Source organism: Xenopus tropicalis, chromosome 1 (genome assembly GCF_000004195.4).
Source record: "Xenopus tropicalis strain Nigerian chromosome 1, UCB_Xtro_10.0, whole genome shotgun sequence".
Lineage (NCBI taxonomy): Eukaryota > Metazoa > Chordata > Amphibia > Anura > Pipidae > Xenopus > Xenopus tropicalis.
The window spans coordinates 87,418,135-87,440,860 of NC_030677.2; the positions used below are offsets into that span (position 1 = coordinate 87,418,135).

Sequence of the window (22,726 nt, forward strand, 5' to 3'; positions counted from 1 at the left end):
TTTGAAATCCTGGCAGGGGAGATTGGACCAAAAAAATCGATTTTACAAATTGTAACAATTTCTCCACAGTTTACAGACAGCATCCAGGAACTACATAACCCACAATGCATTGCATTGTAATGTTCCATTCCTTATTGTCCTAATCTATTGGCTAAAGCCCTGACGTGTCAGAAGTTTAACCCTAAAACAAAACCACAGGTTATTTGAATAAATTAATGCATACTATGTGCATCAAAACAGATTTATATATGTTTTAAAAGGCCTCTCTTTTATTTTACAAGTGCAAAATTATGCATAATTTAAAAAAAAACAAAAAAAACACAAAGAAACTTTGCAATAAAATCCAATTTTTAGGAGTTCTTGAGAGTAATGTTTTCTGTTGGGAATGGGTCATGGGATAAAATGGTGCTGCTAGGTACACAGAATTTGTAGATCATAGGCCCACAGCCATTTACACAACAGATACATATACATACAGATACATAAACACTTTTGCTCTTTTTCTTTCCCCTCTTCTTTCCTCTCCTTCCAATGCCCGTACTTGAGATTTCTCTTTACCTATTTTCATTTGTTCTCCCATTGTGTTTCTCACCTTTCCTTTTATTTACTTCTTTTCTGCTCTGCGCATTTGTTACATTTGCCATTTTACTGGCCCTTCGTTCTTTCAGCTTCTCAATATGTAATTCTTTTATTTTATCCCCTTTTACTTCTGCTGTCGCATTCATCTCCTTTTTCCAAGCATTTCCCACACTTCCTCTTTTTATGTGCTCTTCTGTTTCTCTTCCATTTCTTTAGTTAATTTCTTTAACAGCAATGCATGCATAAGCACAGTATTGTGTGAATCTGGACAGTATTGTGCCTGCCTTCTGGTGACGCGACGAGCAGGGTATTGTGGGATTTAGCCGATGCAGGCTGAAGACAACAGTTGAGTTCAGATATATATATATATATATATATATATATATATTTTTTTTTTTTTTTAGTCTCAAAATAGTTGACCAGATCAGCAGGAGAACGGGGTTGGCTTAAGTAACTGTTCCAAATCATATTATTAAATTAAAAATCAAGAAAAGACTGCATACTTTTAATGTACAGTGGTTAAAGTTTTTGAACCCTTAAAATTTTCTATATTTTAATGAATGCGACCTAAGACAACATCTGATTTTCAAACAAGTCCTAAACGTTAAACAAATGAAACAAAAATCAACAGTCAGACAGACTGCATACAAATGGAGGAAATTCAAGACCATTGTTACTCTACCCAGAAGTGATCAACCATCAAAGATAACTCCGACTGCAAGGCGTCTAATAGTCAGAAAGGTTACAAAGAAACACAGGCTAGCTTCTTAGCAACTAAATGCCTGTCTCACAGTGGCAAATGTTGATGTTCATGTGTCTATCAGGCGAACACTGATTAGCAATGGTGTGTATGGCAAGGTACCAAGGAAAAAGCCACTGCTGACTGTCTACAGTTTGCTCATCATGTGGACAAACCAGAAGGATACTGGAAGAATGTTTTGTGGATGAAGCCAAAATAGAACTTTTCGGCTTAAAGGAGGAGCATTACATTTGGAGAAAGAAACACTGCATTCCAGCATAAAAACCTTATCCTATCTGTGTTTTGCTGCAGCTGCACCTGGACAGCTTGCCATCATTGATGGAACATTGAATACCAGAGAACTCTAAAGAAAAATGTCAAGACATCTGTCTGTGAACTGAATCTCAAGAGACAGTGGTTCATGCAGCAAGACAACAATGACACACAAGTCATTTTACCAAAGAATGGTTAAAGAAGAATAAAGTGAATGTTTTGGAATGGTCCTGACTTTAACCCAATTATAATGTTGTGGAAAGACCTAAAGCAAAGGGTTCATGTGAGGAAACCCACCAACATACAAAAGCTTGTTCTGTAAGGAAGAATGGTCTAAAATTCCTCCCGAGTCGATGTGCAGGACTGATCAACAGCTACTGCAAACGTTTAGTAGCTGCAGTAATTGCTGCACAAGGGGGTCACACCTAAGACTGAGAGCACGATTCACTTACTTTTGCCACGTGCAAATATGTTATTGGATCATTTTTTAAAATACATACGTGACCAAATATAATTGTGGTTTCATTTGTTTATCTAGGTTTTCTTCATCTACTTTATACTTTTTTGAAAATCATGTGTTGTTTTAGGTCACATTCATAAAAAATATAGAAAATTTTAAAGGGTTCACAAACTTTCAAGCACCACTGAATGTTGCAAAGTTGCTTAAAAGCATATTTACTTTTCAAAAAGCCAGTGTTTAGGTGGATTTCCCCTTTAAATATTAAACCCAATAGGATGGTCTTGCCTCCCGTAAGGCTTTATTATATCTTAGCTGCTATCAAGTACAGTAAAAAGGACAGCATTTTCAAAAATATAATTTTTTAAAATGGACTTTATGAGAGATGGCTTTCCAGTAATTCACAGCTTTCTGGATTACAGGTTTCCAGAAAATGAATCCCATACCTGTACAACTAACGGAAGTTGTTTTTTGTTTATGATCCAGTAAAAAAAATATAAAAATGTTTAATTTGAACTTGTTTGGTTATAGTGTAATATTTTGTATTTGTATTCAAAACAGGTTGGTTCCAAGCTGATACCATGCCACAAACTAGTACTGGCCTGTGTGATACCTTATTTTCGTGCCATGTTTCTTTCGGATATGGCAGAAACCAAGCAGACTCTCATTGAGATACAAGATTTTGATGGTGATGCTATAGAAGACCTGGTTAAATTTTCATACTCCTCCTGTGTGACCTTGACAGTAGACAATGTACAACCTCTTCTTTATGCTGCATGCATCCTTCAAGTAGAACTGGTTGCTAAGGCTTGTTGTGAGTACATGAAGCTGCATTTTCACCCTTCCAACTGCCTGGCTGTTAGAGCTTTTGCAGAAAGCCACAATCGTGTTGACCTGATGGACATGGCTGACCGATATGCTTGTGACCATTTTACAGAGGTGGTTGATTGTGATGACTTTGTGACTATGACTCCCCAGCACCTTTACAAACTGCTGTCTTCTGGAGACCTTAATATTGAAAATGAAAAGCAGGTTTACAATGCAGCTATGAAATGGCTTCATGCCAATCCACAGTATCACACAGCATGGCTAGATGAAATACTTTCACAGGTGAGTAAGTCAGATAATTTGTGTACTTGTATTTGTTTTATTTTCTGGTGTGAAAGATTAAGATGGCTTTGAACTAATCTCGCATGCATTTACTTCTCAATGCTTAGGTTGCTGTCCAGTTGTAAGGGTATCTACATTGCTTATATGCCTGTACTAATTCTCTAGTAGCATTATTATTATTATTATTAACATTTATTTATAAAGCGCCAACATATTCCGCAGCGCTGTACAATAAGTGGGTTTCATACATTGGACATACAGAGTAACATATAAAGCAATCAATAACCGATACAAGAGGTGATTTGAATCAATAAAACAGTGACAATATTGGGTGAGGTTCTACTTAAACCAACAGAAGCCATAGAGTTGTGGAAGGGAGTATCTTTTGAACAGCCTGGGCACAAGGTATACAATTGGGGAGTATGCTTTTTATTGCTGGTTATACAGTCTACACCAGTGATCCCCAACCAGTAGCTTGTGAGCAATATGATGTTGCTTTGATGTTGATGTTGCTTCCAGTGGCCTTAAAGTAGGTGCCCATTTTTAAATCTCTGTCTTGGAGACAACTGTTGGAAGCACAGAGATGCAATCTCAGGCCAGCAGTCCACTTGGGCTACCAAATAGCCAATCACAGCCCTTATTTTGCATCATCCTTAGAACTTTTTCATGCTTGTGTTGCTCTTGCTCACAAGAAAAAAAGGTTGGGGATCCCTGTTCTACACCAATGTTATATAAACTTCAAATCAGCCTAATAATGATCTTAAGCTTTTTTTAATAGTGTTCACACTTACTGTTTTATTTAATTGATAATTTTGATAAGTTATAATGTTTTTTCCAGATAAGGGAGCATACTTTTTTTTTTTTTTTTTTATTATCCGCTTGGGACCTGGGGTTTCTGGATAAGGAATCTTTCCATAATTTGTATACTTTTAATTCTGCAAAAAATTCACTTTTGTTTTCCACCAATATGGATTCATGCAGCTTAGATAGGATTAAATATAACATAAAAAAAGTAACTTTAAAAAAAAAAAAAAAATTATTTGCATTCTTTTAATTATTTTCTTAACGGTGCCTTACGCAGATTTGGAGCTTTGTGAATAATGTGTTTCCACATAAGGGATCCAATAACTACTGCTTACACATTACTCTTTTATGCTTGCTCTGCTGTTCCTTAAATAGAGCAATATCACAAATTCAGAAATCCCTAATGATTCATTGTGCAATAAATAGATTTTTTTTTTATTATTATTATTAAACAACCCATATCAATTTTCTTTCTTTTAAAATTAAAACCGTTTTGTATTTTTTACTACGGGTGTCCCACTGCAGCTCAGTTCAAACAAGTGGATGTGGTCTACCTCTCTGTTACAGTATGTCCCTCCTTACATCAGCAGTTAATATTGGTGCTGCCAAAATTGTTATCTCCTCTGTTAAGCTGAGGTACTCCCTCTTCAGTGTTACCAATTTTACAGCATAAGATGATATAGACATTGATATGATATTCTAATGCAGTTTGAAATTGTTTTTTCTTTTTTGTGGTTTTCCCGTTTTTTTTTAAATTTTGTTCAGCAGCTCTCCAGTTTGGAATTTGAGAAGCTACCTGGTTGCTAGGGTCTTGGTTTCCTTAGCAACCAGGTAGTAGGTTAAATGAAAGACTTGAATAGGAGAGCGGCTGAATAGTAAGATAAGTAATAAAAAGAAACCATATAAAAAAAAATTGTAAGTGCACAGAGCAATAGTTTTTAGCTGTATGCTCATTGACCCCCATTTGAAAGCTGGAAACATGTAGAAGTGGAAGGCAAATAGTTTGAAAATTATAAGAAATTAATAATGAAGACAAATTGCAAAGTTGCTAGAAATAGGACATTCTATACCATACTAAAAGTTAATGTAAAGGTGAACCCCCCCTAATTGTATCTAGCTGCAGATTTTCTCCCTGAAGCAAGAATCAGCGCAGCTGAAAAAGGCGCAGTAACAGCTAAGTGGCAGATTTATCGAAATGTGAGTTTACAAAACAACTCGCTCACATTCTATTCATTCCTATGGGATATTTAGAAGCGTAGTTATCAAATAGGGAACTCTAACTTTCACCCTCTGATAAATATGCATCTAAAGATCCCATAGGAATGAACAGAATGTGGGTACATTTTTACATATTTAAGCTCTAAACATATCTTGATAAATCTGCCCCCTCGGTACTTACTGAATGCTAGGCAACCAAAAACTGTACATACATAAATAAAAATAAAATTTGTGTCTGGTAGTCAATAATAAAATGTAATCAATAATAAAATGTAATCATACATGTAATCATGTAGTCACACTGCACCAAGAGTGCTCTGCTCACTCTACGATTTTTGTGATTTACTCCTCAGACTTTTGTGATTACTTCTCAGACATCTGTGAGAGGATTGATGCACTACAGCTGAATCATTTTGGCAGTGTGCAGGAATATGTTATTGTACTGAAAATACAACTTGTATATAAGTAGTGCATATCCTAAAGCAGAGGTCCTCAAACTTTTTAAACAGGGGGCTAGGTCACGGTCCCTCAGGCTGTTGGGGGGGCTGGACTATAGTTAGTTCTCAAAATTAGCTGGCGCTAATGACAACGCACCATAAGCTTCGGCGGTTATGTGACGTGCTGGGGCCAAGGACCATGCTGAGGCAGACAGGTAGTAGCCAGGGGTGAGGATGCAGCTGGGAGGGGGGAGATGGGTAAATGACCTTGGGGAGCCATATCTGGCCCACGGCTGTAGTTTGCCGACCCCTGAGCAAAAGGAATAAAACTAAAATGTCTCTCCAAATTCCACTATTTATTAAGCTTTCTGGTAGAACCATTGTATTTAGGGAGGAAGACCATTTTGAGCTTGCTATTATAAAGCCATAAATTACTTAATACATTTTTTAAATAGAACATTGTTCTATAGATAGCCATGAAGATTTGGTTGCCTTAAAATAATATTTACGTTGATGGTAGGATCATATGTCAACATTATTGAGGGAATATAAAGCTTGAAAACCTAAAAAAAAATGGGTTACAATGTATCATTTTATACCTTTTCCCCACTGCTTATAACCCACTAAATTAAATACTCTTTCATTGTGGTAAACTATGCCAGCTTATTTCCATAAGTCTCTGTTCTGTAGTCGCCTGCCTCTAAAATGTTGTTCACTAAAGTCCTTTTTGTGTTTTTTTTGTCTTCAGCCTTATGTCCTTAAATGGTCATTGATTTTTTTTTTTTATGTAAGCGATTTATTTTAAAGTGTACCTATAGATATTGAGTTCATTTTGTTTTTTTTTAGTTAGTAAAATGAACCAGTGTAGTAACCCATAGCAGGAATAATAGTTATTCACAGAGCACTTACCGGTTACAGCTCTGTATGTGCTACATATAATGCTGACACTCAGACAACATATCGGTCCCTCAATCCAAAAATGAAAATGTACGGAGCACCAAACATCTCTGAATTAAAATCACTGTTTTTAAAATCAAGTCTTTTTTTCAGAATCACCCTTTTGTATATTAAAGATTGGTTTATCAATGATCTGAAAGAAGAGACTCCTATTGCCCTCATGTTTCTCAAGAGTATGTTTGGCCACAGCTGATCTAGTATCTTTCCTCTCTATCGCAGCAAGGTGCTCCACAATACGTTCAGATACTTTACGAATCGTTTTCCCAGCATATTGGGCCCCACAATCGCATGTAATCAAATATATAACGCTCTATGAGGTACAATTAAAATACTGTTTGATAGCATAGACCTTTCTTGTGTAAGTGCTATTAAATACTTCTGAGACATTCAAATATTGACATGCTTTACATCTAGTCCTACCACAGTTGATATGCTTTATCTCTACCTTTTTTTATATCTAAACAAGGGACTCTTCTCCAGGACCCCAGCCAAACTGGGTCCTGCAGAAGAAGCCCCCAGTATCTACACATACTTTGTTTAATATTGTTAGAATCTCCTGTCATACGTCATAGAAAAGCGTACTTTCGATAAACCATCCTGCTTATCATGCCAATGAGCATTAGATGTACCAATTTTACCAAGTAGGTCACTCCTATTGCTGGCCACTGTTCTTTCGAATGCTACTTTAATTATGTCTGTACTATAAAAAGCGGTCCCACAATTGCATAGCCTGTTCTTGAAAGGCATCCCATGTTGAGCAAATCCGAAGCAGGCGGAGAAACTGCCCAACTGGGATGTGCCCCTCCTACAACCTGGATGAGAACACTCGTATTGTAGCAAGGTGTGACAAGTTATACCCTGTTTCCCCGAATATAGGACATCCTCCGAAAGTAAGGCACCCCCCCGATTTTTCACCCCCCGCAGAAAATAAGGCACCCCCCGAAAATAAGACACCCACCTAGGGCTGGGCAATAAATCTCGCCCAAATGATGGAATAAATGTGTACTGTATTCTTCTTCATGGAAAAATAAGACATCCCCTAAAAATAAGACCTAGTGCATATTTTGGAGCTTAAAAATATATAAGAAAGTGTCTTTATTTTCGGGGAAACACAGTAGGTTTTCTTTATAAATCCATTTGTATCTTATTGCCTACTGCAATAAGTTTAATATCCAAAAACAAAATAGTGTCAATATGTGTCTCAAATGTGAAAGTAATATCTCTTGTTCTCTCATTACAATAACTAACAAACCCATCCCAAATCCCTAGACAATCATCTATATAGCGAAAAAAACACACAATGTGAGTCCAATAAGAGTTAGAGTCTCCAAAGACGTGGAGCCGGGCAAACCATACCATAAAGAGATTGGCATACGTCGGGGCGAAGGACGCACCCATGCCCAAGCAAGTAGGCAGAGATTCCACTATAGGGCATAGCAATTTATTAATATAGATTCTGTCCTAATGATCCTGCTTGCTACTATCTGACGCACCCTCATATTTACTAGTGATTTGTGTACCTTGGGTAACACGTGAAATATAAGAATTACTGAAATTATAAGAATTACTGGATATTCACATTTCAAAATCTCTACTTCCCCCGAGGTCAAAACACCATTCAAATAGCCTACCATTAATAGGTCATTTAGACTCTGTTTAAAATGGTTCGTAGGATCACTTTCTAAAACTTCATAAGTGTCCGTGTATTTTAGTTGTCTCATAACTTCTGCCTCATATTGGGGGGCATCTAGGACAACTACTGACCCTCCCTTATATGCTTTCCTAATAACTATTCCTATCAAAAATTAAATCTTGTAGAGCTTTACGTTCAGCCGGGGTAATATTATCGTATCTATTCCATCTATGTTTATCTTTTAAAGACTCTTATGTCCCTTTGTACCAATTTGTGAAACATAATTATCTGTTGGCTCTTAGAGCTAACAGGATATAAAGTAGAAGATTTATTAATTCCCCTAACCGTCACCATTCTCTGGGGGGATCCAGGTTGCCCACTACTATTTTCCTCTTGAAGTTCCTGTAAATCCTGTAAAGCATAATAGTCTTGAAAAGTATCCAAATCTGTTCTATTATTCGAAACAAAGATACCATCTGACCCCAGATTACATTAACTATTCAGTGATGTATTACAATCTGGGACATTAACCTCCAGGTGATGATTTCCTACGCCCCCCATATTAGCAAAATGACTTTTCAAAGTTGGTAATCTCACAAATTTATTCAAGTCTAGAATAATAGAAAAGGTATCACGATTGTTATTCGGTATAAAATTCAAGCCTCTGGACAGTAACTTGGTCTCATCCGAGGATAATATCCGAGATGACAAATTAATTCAACCAATACTGTTTGTTAGACTCGTACAGGTATCCACTCATGGCTTTTCTACCAGCCCACCATTACCACATCTTACAATCTCTGTGGGTTCCTGCCTCTTGTTGAATGGCTTGTATATAATCCTGGACCTAAGACACCTTCCTCCTCTCCTTTGTTGATTCGAAAGCTGCGTGTTCTGATAGGATCTCATCTCAGGGTCGACATACTTCTCCTGCTCATCGTTCTCTTCAACCGGACACAACCCTCGTCGCGATCGCTCACCGATACATCTGGGTCCGACATTTAAAAAAGAAGGGGAGGACTGTGAATTGTGTGACCCTTGTGATAATTCCCCGTATTCTGCAAATTGTATCGATTTACTAGATTTCAAAATGGAGCTGTGTAATCCATAGCAACCAATTAATTGTTGTGACAAATTGGGACCAAGTTGAATCCTCTTAGCCCAGTGTTGTTTTTATTAGGGATGCATTGAATCCACTATTTTGGGATTCAGTTGAATCCCTAATCTTTTATTAAGGAATTTACATATGAAAATTAGGACAAGTAAAGTGTTCAAAAGAACCACACGTGCACATAACAAATTTACAGATTTCCTTGTTCCTTGCACATGATTTTAAGGGTTCTGATTTGGTCAGACGGGCACTTGGATTCGACCAAGTACTGCTAATATAGACTAGGATTCAGACAAATTTAGAACTGAATCCAAAATTTGGTGCATCCCAAATTTTCCTGTGGTTTTATCCTTTAGTCCTACACATTAATTATAACCTTTCCTTCAGGTGCGCCTGCCTTTGTTACCAGTTGAGTTCCTAATGTCAGTTGTTGCCAAAGAAGACATAATCAAACAGAACCTAAAATGCAGAGATCTTCTGGATGAGGCAAGAAATTATCACCTCTATTTGAGTAATCGCTCTTTACCAGACTTTGAGTACACCGCTCGTACTATTCCAAGAAAACAGACAGCAGGTAAATATTATTATAGTTATAGTTACTGGGTGAGATTCTTTCAGTTCTTTTTAGTTCTCTTACTTATGCACAGTCTATCATATATAAAGCGATCCCATATATAAGCTAAGATTGTTTATGCCAAGAAAAATTTGCTCTCCTTGTCCGGTTGTGTAAGAGCGAAACTACACAGGAGCTTTGTGGGATGGTGTCGGATCAACCGAATGTATCCTACAAGTCAGATGTAGTTGCATGAATCAAAAAGCAGTGGGACTGATGTGTAAATTACAAGGAAGCTTTGCCATCCCACGTGACATGCCTGTTAGAAGCGAACACTGCATGCAGAGTCTGGATCCAACAAGATAAAATCTGATAGTGTCTCAAAGACTTTTTTCTCTTTTGAAATACATTGTCAAATGTAGATGCATGAACAAAACCCACCATCTTACTTTATCTAATCCAGGGGTCCCCAACATTTCTTACTCGTGAGCCTCACTCAAATGTAAAAAGACTTGGAGAGCACCATAAAAGTTCATGAAGGTGCCAAATAAGGGCTTAGGCTATTAGGCAGCCTCTATGCACACTATCAGCTTACAGGGGGCTTTATTTGGTAGTAAATCTTGTTTTTATTCAACCAAAACTTGCCACCAAGTCAGGAATTTGAAAATAACTACCTGGTTTGGGGGCACTGAGAGCAACATCCAAGGGGTTGGAGAGCAACATGTTGGGGGATCACTGATCAAGTCCAACTTACATTACAGCTGTGTGGGTCAGATTTTGTAGTCTCATTCTGTTGTGTGACAAGGTTTTGTGAGTCAGATAAAATGTAGTTTAGCACAAAGTGTTGTTGCTTTCTCTTGAGTTCTCCCTATAGGTATGATTTAGCTCTGACAAGAGTTACCCATTCGTACCCATTTAATTTGTGTCAGCTGAGCTTTCAGTCCACTATCAAATTTTATCTTGTCAACTGCAGACACAGCATTCCCTGTGTTGTGTCGGAAGGCAAGTCTTTCATGTAGTTTACACATAAGGTTTTTTTATCGCCCCCATTATTTTTTAACCCATGTAACTATATCTAACTTGGAGGATGTGATCTGTCTATCTGTCCCCACCCTACAAAATCTCCTGTGTAGTTATTGTCATTGAAAAAAATGAAATGAAAATAGTTTATAGTTAGATAGCTAGATAAGCAATGAATTGCAACACTACAGGTTCAAACACACTCTCCAGAGTTGGAACATTATGGTGTGCTTAAACAGTGGTGTGCATGCCCTTCCTTTATGGTCATTTGCATATCAGTCATATCATGGACTAGTCTAATGTTGGCAGCTAATTGGATCAAGGACATACAAACTGGCCATGAAGAAGAATGGTCATAACATTTCAAAAGAGTGGGCAGAGCGGACATCTGAGGAAATGCTATGTAACAAGAACTACTAACTTTAAAAATATACAGATTGCATATATACATATTGCAAATCTGCTAATTTTTTCGCTCATATGTTTTTATGGTTTTAATGGAGCATGCAATTCCTAATTTTAAATGATATTCAAACTCCTCACACAAAAATGTAATCAGTGAACAGTCTCTTTGAAATCTTTCAGTACCTACCACAATGGTTGTCCAGAGGTTAATAGTAAGGCTGCAACGTATCCTTAAAGACTTAGATTTCCTTCTTCTCCTGTAACCCACTTGCCCCCACCCCCCTTGGGAATTTGCTTTGATTTCTGGCTTGTCAGACATGCTCAATTGTTCTAAATTCAGATTATTAAACACACCCTCCAGTTTAGCAGCCAGTAAAGAGATGGCAAAGAGATGGCATTGCTGGTTCCCATAGAAAGCTCTAGTTGTCCTAACCTTCTCTCCGGAGCTCAGCTCAAACAAAGCAGAATTTTTAACAGAGGCAGTTCTGCCTGTGTGAGCCTGTATTCTTGATTAAATGTATGATGAATAATGGTATTGTGTGTGTGTGTGTGTGTTTGTATGCTGTTTGCAGATTTAACTGTATATGATTATGTATCAGAGGAAAAATGGCCACCGGGTGAAAGTTGCTTTAGGAAAATATGATGGTGCTATCAAACAGAGGGGTTATATGCAGTGCAAATAATGCCATTTGGGTGGGAGAGACACGCCCAACTGATATACATTGTAGGCAAATGTAGACTTTACATGTCCTTTAAGGATGAATATATTCTGTGTGTGAATGAGGCTTAAAAACCAGGTTGATACAGGTTTAGTCAATGATATATGTGTATTATAAAGTGTATATAAACTGCAATCCGTAACTACCTAAACTAAAATTAGTAGTTATTAGGTACATAAGAGCATACATAACTTTATCATTTTCAGGAGTTCTCTTTTGTGTGGGAGGACGTGGGGGCTCAGGAGACCCTTTTCGCAGTATTGAATGCTACTCTGTTACCAAAAACAGCTGGTTTTTTGGACCAGAAATGAATAGCCGGAGAAGACACGTAGGAGTGATATCTGTTGGAGGTCAGTGGCATATTCACAGTATTGCTTTTCAAATTCATAATGATGCAGAGGACACCACAAATTACAATAATTTGAAGTAGCATACCAAATTTGTAAATCAGGTCATAAAATTGTTTATCTGCTCAGGCTTCTAAGATAAGCAGATCTTTGCCATCTTAATCACCCAAGTTGTAGGAAATAAAACCCAAAAACAAATGACATGCAAGCTACAATTAAGAAGTAAAATGCAAATGCTTATTCAGATGGCGAGTCTTGCTAATCAATGCTTCTATTATAGTAATAGACCAAATGCACCCCAAATAAAATGAGGTCTTGGTGATTGTCACAGAGCACATGCCAGGTTATCTACAAATCAGGTAAAACATATATTTTCTTTGTCCTACAGGCAGCACCATATGAAGGGTTAAGTGTTTGGATGTTTCTGGTAGGATAGGAGAATAGAATAACCAGTTACCAAACAACTTATCAAGCCAGGAATAGCTGTGGCCTTGAAAGGCTAAAGATCTAGACTCTGAGGGCTGTTGGCTAACCGCTTGGGAGTGGGTTGGTCAGGGGGAAAAATGTACCCTAGGCTAAGAAAGTTACCTTATACTGAGCGCTGCTTGGCAGAAGAGAGGCGTTGCCATGTGTTGGAGCTGCATCTACCTTTCTTTTTGTGCTCCTACTGGGATGAGCGGAGGCAGGGATGAGCGGAGGCAGGGATGAGCGGAGGCAGGGATGAGCGGAGGCAGCGATGGACAATGCTGATGACGTCATCCGGGATGCGACTAGCAGTGCACACGCGAGTCCAGGAAAGGAGACGTCACAGATTCGGTATTTTATCTGCTGAGAAACTGATTCTATGGCAGCTCTAATGTATTTAAACCCTTTCTGAGGGATTCTGTTTGCCTCTGTTTGTCTACTTGCTTGTGCGCTACTAGCCTGTGTTCTCATTAGTTTGGCGACTAGCAGTGTACACGCGAGTCCAGGAAAGGAGACGTCACAGATTCGGTATTTTATCTGCTGAGAAACTGATTGTATGGCAGCTCTAATGTATTTAAACCCTTTCTGAGGGATTCTGTTTGCCTCTGTTTCTCTACTTGCTTGTGCGCTACTAGCCTGTGTTCTCATTAGTTTGGCTTCTAAGGTAATGTGCCTGTAGCTTTTATACTGATTTTTCTCTTTGCAGATGGGCAAGTCTGGCAAGAAAAAGATGAAGGCAAGGCACTTAATGTGTTGTGAGAATGATCAGTTTCTTAAGTGTACTTCATGTTCACAGACATTTCTGGGTCTCGTGACAGTTTATTGACTGGTTTAAGTCTTTCATGTTTAAAGCTTCTCCAGTTCCCTCTTCGCATTGTGGCTCATTAAATAAAGAATCAGTTTCTGATGGGGAGTCATTATGGGATATTTTATCCAGTTCTTCCTCTTTTTCTGAACCTTGTACTTCTCAAAAATACATGTTTTTTTTTCTTTTCCCTGTGGAAAAAATGCCTAGAAGAGGTATGTAACGTCATCTCACCTAAGGGTACTACTCAGCTGAGAAGTTCAGCTTACACTCGAGATTTTCCTTTTTTTGCTCAGAAAAAGGCTTTATTTTTCAGTACACCCTTCTGTAAAAAATCTTTATCAGGAGTGGAAATATCTTCCAAATGTTTCAAGCTTATGTTACCCTTTGATGCTAAGAATATTGAGGAGTGGGAAGATCCTCCCAAAGTAGATATTTCTGTAGCAAGATTATCTAAAAGGACAACTATTCAGGTGGAAGAAGCAGCTGGCAGAAGAGCTTTATGGCTTAAAGCTTGGGCAGCAGATTCAGCTAGCAAAAACAGTCTGATTTACATGCTTTTCAAACCTGGAAAACTTTTTGGCTCAGCCCTGGATAAATTAATTGAGAATCTGTCAACTGGAAAGGATAAAGTTTTGCCTCAGGATAAACAAAAAACTCCTAATAGGCCTTCCTTTCGTCCATCATCTAGAAGAGCTTCCCCTAGGTCCAGTTCTTTAAGAGGAAAAAACTTTGGAGACGGAAACAGATATCCTAACAGAAATTTTAGGTCAAGATCTTTTAGATCTCAGGTGTCCAAAGATACGAATCAAAGGAAAGACTCTTGGTTAAAGAAGACAGAATTCTGATGCCAGAAGTCTGGGAGTAGTGGGAGCAAGATTAACCCATTTTCTTCCATAATGGGAAAGAACAACTTCAGGTCCTTGGGTTCTATGTATCATAAGATCAGGTTACTTCATAAATTTTTTTAAAAAAAAAAAGCCAGTTCCCAAGTTCTGTTTAAATTTAAGAAAGGCAGACAGTCTAAAACAGCAGGCTATAGAGAAAGCGGTAACAGATTGAGAGATGGGAGTCCTGGAACCAGTTCCTCTGTTAGAGGAGAAGATGGGAATTTATTCTCAAATTTTTCTTGCTCCCAAACCAGACTGCAGGTTCAGAGCCCTTCCATTCGGGATTACTTCCACTTAAAGAGTTTTTACAAAACCGATTGTGGTCCTGGCAGCATTATTGAGGCAAAAGGGAGTTTTGTGATTCCTTATCTGGATGATTGGCTAATCAAAGCCTCATCAACAGCTCAAATTGATCATATGAATCTGACTATGAAAGTATTAAGGAACCACTGCTGGATAATAATCAAGGCAAAATCAAAAATTCTGCCTTCAACCTCAGTCATTTTTCTTGGTCTCCAATTAGACACATGCCAAATGAAAGTTCTGCTTCCATGCGAGAAGGTTCGATCCCTCAAAGCAGCTGTAAAATCCCTGTTTCGTTTACTGTCAGTGACTCTCAATCAAGCCATGAGCGTTCTGGGGCTCATGACATCTTCACTAGAAGTGGTTCCTTGGATCATAGTTCACAGGAGATCTATTCAGGAAGCAATCCTAAGGAATTGGGACAGAAATCTTCAATCCCTGGAATTTCATGTGAACCTCGAAGTGAAGAAAGATCCGAGATGGTGGCTGCCCAGTCACAATCTAACTCAAGGGAAATCTTTTCAGATTACAGATTGCATCAGCATAAGGTTGTCTTCAAATTTCAGAGAATTGAGAGCAGTTTGTCTGGCACTTCAGAAATTCAAGGGCGCAAGTTCAGGAGTCAAGTCCTCATTCAGTTGGAGAATTCTACAGCAGTCTCTTACATAAACATCAAGGGGCAACAAGAGCCCCCCTGTTGATGAAAGAATGCAGGAAACTGATGTTCTGGACCGATAATCATCTAAAACTGATCAGAGCAGTTTACATAAAGGGGAAAGAGAATTTGCTAGCAGACAGGCTCAGCAGACAAATTCTAAATTGGAGCAAGTGGGAGCTCAATTCTCCACGGTTTTCCACAAGATTGTTCATAAGTGGGATTATCTATTGATAGATCTTATGACTTTCAGGTCTAACAGGAAAGTTCCTCAATTTTGCTCCCTAGTGAAGTTGGACAATCCAAATTATCTGTATGTGATGACAATTCCTTGGAGATTCCATCTTTGTTACATATTTTCTCCTCTGCCTCTGATTCCCAAGGGTGATTTAGTCAGATTGGACAGAACAGCAGTAGTCTTAATTGCCCCTTACTGGCCGAGGAGAGCTTGGTTTGCAGGCCTAATTCACTTGAACAAGGGGAGTTTTTAGAAACTACTGAAAAGACCAGACGACCTCCTTCACCCAAATTTAGACAAGTTATGCCTGACAACTTGGAATTTGATAGGGGCATTTGAAGTGTCCAAGGCCTTTTGGATGAAGTAGTTGGCACCCTGCTAAACTCCAGGAAGTCTTGGAGAATTTATAGTAGAGTATGGAATGTTTTCCAAAGATGGGCTTTGGAGAAAAAAACTTTTTCCCAAGAAATGTTCAATTCTACAACATTCTACAGTTTCTACAGGATGGTTTTCTAAAGGCCTTAAACCAAATATTCTAAAGGTTCATGTGTCAGCTCTTTGATTTCTGTGATTTCTATGATTTCTGTTAACTTTGCTAATAACCTGCTGATTAAAAGATATTTAAAAGCTGTCTCAAGAGGCCCAGGATCAAGGCAGTTTTAGCTCCGTGGGATTTATACCTTGTGTTGTAAGCACTGAGCGAGAAACCCTTTAAACCTTTATAAAATATTTGACTTGGAAAAAGGCTTTTTTTATTGCTATTTCCTCAGCTAGAAGAGTGACTGAGCTGCAAGCCTTGGCAGTTTGGCCTCCATATACTCAATTTTTTCCTGACAAAGTTATCCTTAAATACTTACTGCATATCTAAATTCCCAGATCCCTGCTTGCTTCTCTGAGATATGGTGCTGGCAGCTTACAGCAGTGTGAAGACTACAGTGACATCACTGAAATCTCTCTCCCCTTCCTGTAGGCTGCCAGCGTCAGCCTTCCTATTCTCTGAGCATGTGTGTAACTTGATCCTGTCTCCTGTTCTGAGCTACACATGCCCACCAGCCAATCAGAAGCGGATCTGGCAGAGGGGAGGGGGGGGTGAGGAATGAAACACATGTGCAGTATGAAGCATGGAGGGAAAGGAAGGGAGAATACCTTTTCAGAGATGGCTGCATGTTCTAGAAAATATGAAGTAAGTGTGACTGAGTAAATATTTGATTAGGTGAGCCAAAAGTGTGGCGTTTTTACTAAACAAAAGGAGGACTATTGGACTATTTTGACTTGCATTCTCCTTTAATTCTCTGATTGTGTTACCTTCCTTTTCACTGGATTCTCGGTTAAAGCTGCAGAGTTTGGATGTGTGCAGATGTCTGTTGTTGTACAATGATAATTCTAAGGATTTCAGGAAATCAGAGTATTTATTTATTTTGCTTTAAAGCCTATAGCATCCTGGGTAAAAATGCTATTTCCTGCTCTTATGATTCAGCTAGGAAAGATCCTCCTTCTCAATTAAAAGCTCATTCTACAAAATCAATTTCTGCTTTCTTGGCCAAAAGATCATCTATTGATGTAGAAAAAATGTGTAAGGCAGCCACATGGTTCTAACATCCACATGTTTGCCAGACATTACAGACTTGACTTAGCAAGCATGATGCAGCCCCCCCCCCCCCCCAGTTGCGTCAGATGGTGTGGTCTTTTTTTCTGATGCTTCTTAAAAACACTGAGGGGCAGGGGGAACAATGGAATATTTGACTATGAAGATTTTTCTTCATCCAGGTCATGGTATATCTAATATAAATAAATGTAAAGTGATTTTAGATTTATATTTTTAGCTTTAGATTTATTTATACTAGATAAGGGGATATCTGTAAGTTGTTTTTTTTTTATTGGTGGTTCTATTCTTCTGTCCTGCCAGAGAGGTCCAAACACATAACCCTTCCTTAAGCGCTGCCTTTCAGACTCCACAAATGAAAGTTTCAGGTAGGAACAAGTTTAAATTGCAAAAGAACCTGTTGGGAGACTAGTTGGGAATGAACTTGCATCCAAAACCCCATGTATTTCACATCCACCATGATTTTTTTAGCTGACCCATTGATATTGGAGTGAGCAGAAGTCATCTGTTTTTAGTTTCCATACACAGACCCCTTCCTGCTGAAACAGCAATAGTAATGACAGTACCCTGGGAATTTTCACAAATAAACCCCTGCTATGCCATACAGAATCACTACATTGTGGGGATAATTGTAGACATTCACATTGAATAACGACAATTACACATTTCCGGGTGGTGATTGTTCATGCGCCTTACATTGTTGTCTCTAATGGGAGTTGATTATTAGCAATACCCAAATATAATGTGCTAAAACTCACATATTGCCTGCGGCATACACAATGTTTCTCCTCTGGCTGAAAAAATGCTGAAAAATATTAATAACATATATTTACATGTTATAAAATAAATGATCAGTGTGATTTTTTTCCCAGTGCAGACCATCATATTTTTTTTATCATTTCAGGCAAGGTGTATGCAGTTGGCGGACATGATGGAAATGAACATTTGGGAAGTATGGAATTGTTTGATCCACTCACTAATAAATGGATGATGAAAGCATCAATGAACACAAAGAGGTAACATCTACTCATAAAATACTTTTAAGGCCTGAGTTTTGTTGAGTCAAGCTGCTTTAATATAATAAATGGCGTATACATTTGTGTGTACCATGTCTTGGTTTTCATATTATGCATCCACATACTATAAGTTCTTGTTTTCAAGTTTTGTTTCACTCAGTAAAAGGAAATATTCTAATTAAATGGCCAATCAGTTCTTATAAAGAAATAGATAATACCATTACATTTGTTTATTTCTATATTAATATACAGTGGTGTGAAAAACTATTTGCCCCCTTCCTGATTTCTTATTCTTTTGCATGTTTGTCACACTTAAATGTTTCTGCTCATCAAAAACCGTTAGTCTATTAGTCAAAGATAATATAATTGAACACAAAATGCAGTTTTTAAATGAAGGTTTACGTTATTAAGGGAGAAAAAAAACTCCAAATCTACATGGCCCTGTGTGAAAAAGTGATTGCCCCCTTTGTTAAAAAATAACTTAACTGTGGTTTATCACACCTGAGTTCAATTTCTGTAGTCACCCCCAGGCCTGATTACTGCCACACCTGTTTCAATCAAGAAATCACTTAAATAGGAGCTACCTGACACAGAGAAGTAGACCAAAAGCACCTCAAAAGCTAGACATCATGCCAAGATCCAAAGAAATTGAGGAACAAATGAGAACAAAAGTAATTGAGATCTATCAGTCTGGTAAAGGTTATAAAGCCATTTCTAAAGCTTTGGGACTCCAGCGAACCACAGTGAGAGCCATTATCCACAAATGGCAAAAACATGGAACAGTGGTGAACCTTCCCAGGAGTGGCTGGCCAACCAAAATTACCCCAAGAGCGCAGAGACAACTCATCCGAGAGGCCACAAAAGACCCCAGGACAACATCTAAAGAACTGCAGGCCTCACTTGCCTCAATTAAGGTCAGTGTTCACGACTCCACCATAAGAAAGAGACTGGGCAAAAACGGCCTGCATGGCAGATTTCCAAGGCGCAAACCACTTTTAAGCAAAAAGAACATTAAGGCTCGTCTCAATTTTGCTAAAAAACATCTCAATGATTGCCAAGACTTTTGGGAAAATACCTTGTGGACCGACGAGACAAAAGTTTAACTTTTTGGAAGGTGCGTGTCCCGTTACTTCTGGCGTAAAAGTAACACAGCATTTCAGAAAAAGAACATCATACCAACAGTAAAATATGGTGGTGGTAGTGTGATGGTCTGGGGTTGTTTTGCTGCTTCAGGACCTGGAAGGCTTGCTGTGATAGATGGAACCATGAATTCTACTGTCTACCAAAAAATCCTGAAGGAGAATGTTCAAGCTGAAGCGATCTTGGGTGCTGCAGCAGGACAATGACCCAAAACACACCAGCAAATCCACCTCTGAATGGCTGAAGAAAAACAAAATAAAGACTTTGGAGTGGCCTAGTCAAAGTCCTGACCTGAATCCTATTGAGATGTTGTGGCATGACCTTAAAAAGACGGTTCATGCTAGAAAACCCTCAAATAAAGCTGAATTACAACAATTCTGCAAAGATGAGTGGGCCAAAATTCCTCCAGAGCGCTGTAAAAGACTCGTTGCAAGTTATCGCAAACGCTTGATTGCAGTTATTGCTGCTAAGGGTGGCCCAACCAGTTATTACAGTGCTGTCCAACTTCTGTGGTACCGAGGGCCGGAATTTTTCCGACCTACGTGGTAGAGGGCCGATAATGGAAGCCAGTTTTGACCACTCCCCTTTTTGAAACCGCACCCACTTGAAACCACACCCATGTTATCACATGACCATACCCATATTAATGGTTGTAGTACAGCAAATACCTGCCATACTCTGCCTGCCCTACCCTGCCTGTGTGTGCCATACTCTGCCTTCCCTACCCTGCCTGTGTGTGCCATACTTTGCCTTCCCTACCCTGCCTGTGTGTGCCATACTCTGCCTGCCCTACCCTGCCTGCGCCATACTCTGCCTTCCCTACCCTGCCTGCATGTGCCATACTCTGCCTTCCCTACCCTGCCTGTGTGTGCCATACTCTGCCTTCCCTACCCTGCCTGTGTGTGCCATACTCTGCCTTCCCTACCCTGCCTCTGTGTGCCATACTCTGCCTTCCCTACCCTGCCTGTGTGTGCCATACTCTGCCTTCCCTACCCTGCCTGTGTGTGCCATACTCTGCCTTCCCTACCCTGCCTGTGTGTGCCATACTCTGCCTTCCCTACCCTGCCTGTGTGTGCCATACTCTGCCTGCCCTACCCTGCCTGTGTGTGCCATACTCTGCCTTCCCTACCCTGCCTGTGTGTGCCATACTCTGTCTTCCCTACCCTGCCTGTGTGTGCCATACTCTGCCTTCCCTACCCTGCCTGTGTGTGCCATACTCTGCCTTCCCTACCCTGCATGTGTGTGCCATACTCTCTCTGCCCTGTATGGCACACACAGGCAGCATACAGTGACACAATGTTGGCACTGCTCCTACAGTCTGCACAATAACTATATATTAAAAAAAAAAAAACTTTTTAATTGCAGTACCACCTCAGTTCTTTTTGTAGTGTGCAGGGTTTATTTGTGGGTTTCTACTGCTGTCTGAGGTGTGAACAGGTAAACAATGTGGGTGATTACAGCCTGAGCCTGAGGTGTGAACACTGCAGGGGTTAAACAATGCAGGTATTAAAAGGTGTGAACAACACAGTGGATTAAATTTTTAAACAATACAGAGGGATTACAGCCTGAATCTGAGGTGTGAGCCATGCAGGGGGCCAGTTAATCTCAGTACTGATACCATTTAAAGCTTACATAAGAGTAAGCCATCAAAGCAGCCAGGCAGGTGGGGGGCCACACAGAGGGGGGTCGCGGGCCGCATGCGGCCCGCGGGCCGCCAGTTGGACAGCACTGAGTTATTAGGTTCAGGGGGCAATTACTTTTTCACACAGGGCCATGTAGGTTTGGATTTTTTTTTCTCCCTAAATAGTAAAAACCCTCATTTAAAAACTGCATTTTGTGTTTACTTGTGTTATCTTTGACTAATAGTTAAATGTGTTTGATAATCAGAAAAGAATAAGAAATCAGGAAGGGGGCAAATAGTTTTTCACACCACTGTATATTTTGACCCAGCAAGCAACTTTTTTTAAATGTATTAAATAGGTCCTGCATTCTGCCAAATGGTAACATTTTTGGTAACTTTTTCAACAGAGTAACCTAAAAAAATAAAATACATTAACAATTGCATTGTTGAAAAGGCTTTAAAAATATGAAGTTATTTCCTTATAATTCTTATCTTATCAATCCTCTAGAGATGCTGGAGTAGTGATAAGAAATGAAAGTATCCATTCAAGAATAATACACTACACTGGTTAAAAAAAAAATGTAAGTTTCAGAAGCACTGTTATAATATTTCTGGCCTATGTGGCGGAGAGCCAATAATGGAAACCAGTTTTGACCACTCCATTTTTAAACCCACAGCTATGTTATCACAAAAACTTTTAGGACCATATCCACAATGGTTATAGCTTGCTTTGGGATATCTTCTATCGCCATAAATGAAAAAAAAAAATCAGTTGTTAAACTGAAAAAGTAATATAAGCTTTATTTTATGGAAATCTGTTACTTTCTGAATACAGTGAAACAGTTCTGTGCCATTTCTGAAGTAATCAATTTACTCTCACTATCTCCCTCTCAGCAACCTGTATTTCTTCATTCTCTCATCATGTAGAAGTCTGGGTCAGATTTTGACTAACAGGTCTAATAAATCTTTTAGGTGGGGGGCGCCCTTTCCATCCAGATGGAAATCACCTGGTAATTTTAAAGAGTGAGCTCTCCTATATCTGCTAGGCAAGAAATGCAACCTGAAATCCTGTAAGGGGAGGAGGTACTCAAATATTGATGTTACAAATTGTAACATCAATATTTAATAATGAAAAATCATGAAAAGACTGCATATTTTTCAATTACAACATAATTTCAAGCAACTTTGCAATATACATCCGTTAAAAAATATGCAGCCTTTTCATGATTTTGAAATGTAAAAATATGGTTTGGGACAGTTGTCTAAGCCTGGCCCCCTGTTATCCAGCTGTTATGGCTGACAACTTTGAGATTCAAATTTTAACTGTAGTTGACTGTCCTCAGACTGCCTTCAGCCACTCATTAAAAGGACATGTCAACCCCCCAACCAATAATTTTAGCATAGAAAAGCCTCACAGCACTGTTTAAATACCTGCCACTCCTGTCCCTCAGAAGCAAACACTGAAGCTGCAGCGATCCCTTGGAGTTTATCTCACTGCAGAGCTGTGTAACTCCTTCTCCCCCCTTCCTTCAGAATCTCCTTGTCTGCCTGGCGTGGTGCACATGCCCAGTTCCAAGCCGTTTTAATGAGCATGCTCACTTGTGATGAATCTCTTCTCTACACAGCAG

The 22,726-nt window shown here is 39.0% G+C and overlaps 1 protein-coding gene across 3 annotated transcripts in view; it reads left to right on the forward strand.

Annotated features, from left to right (window-relative positions):
* klhl8 (kelch like family member 8) overlaps positions 1 to 22,726 on the forward strand; it is a 45,191-nt gene that overhangs the window by 6,190 nt on the left and 16,275 nt on the right. For 2 of the 3 annotated variants that reach the window (NM_001017289.2, XM_018093771.2), the window contains 4 exon segments: positions 2,610 to 3,158; positions 9,706 to 9,892; positions 12,222 to 12,365; positions 18,226 to 18,337. In NM_001017289.2, coding sequence (NP_001017289.1) covers positions 2,610 to 3,158; positions 9,706 to 9,892; positions 12,222 to 12,365; positions 18,226 to 18,337 — 992 coding nt within the window. 3 annotated transcript variants of the gene reach the window in all.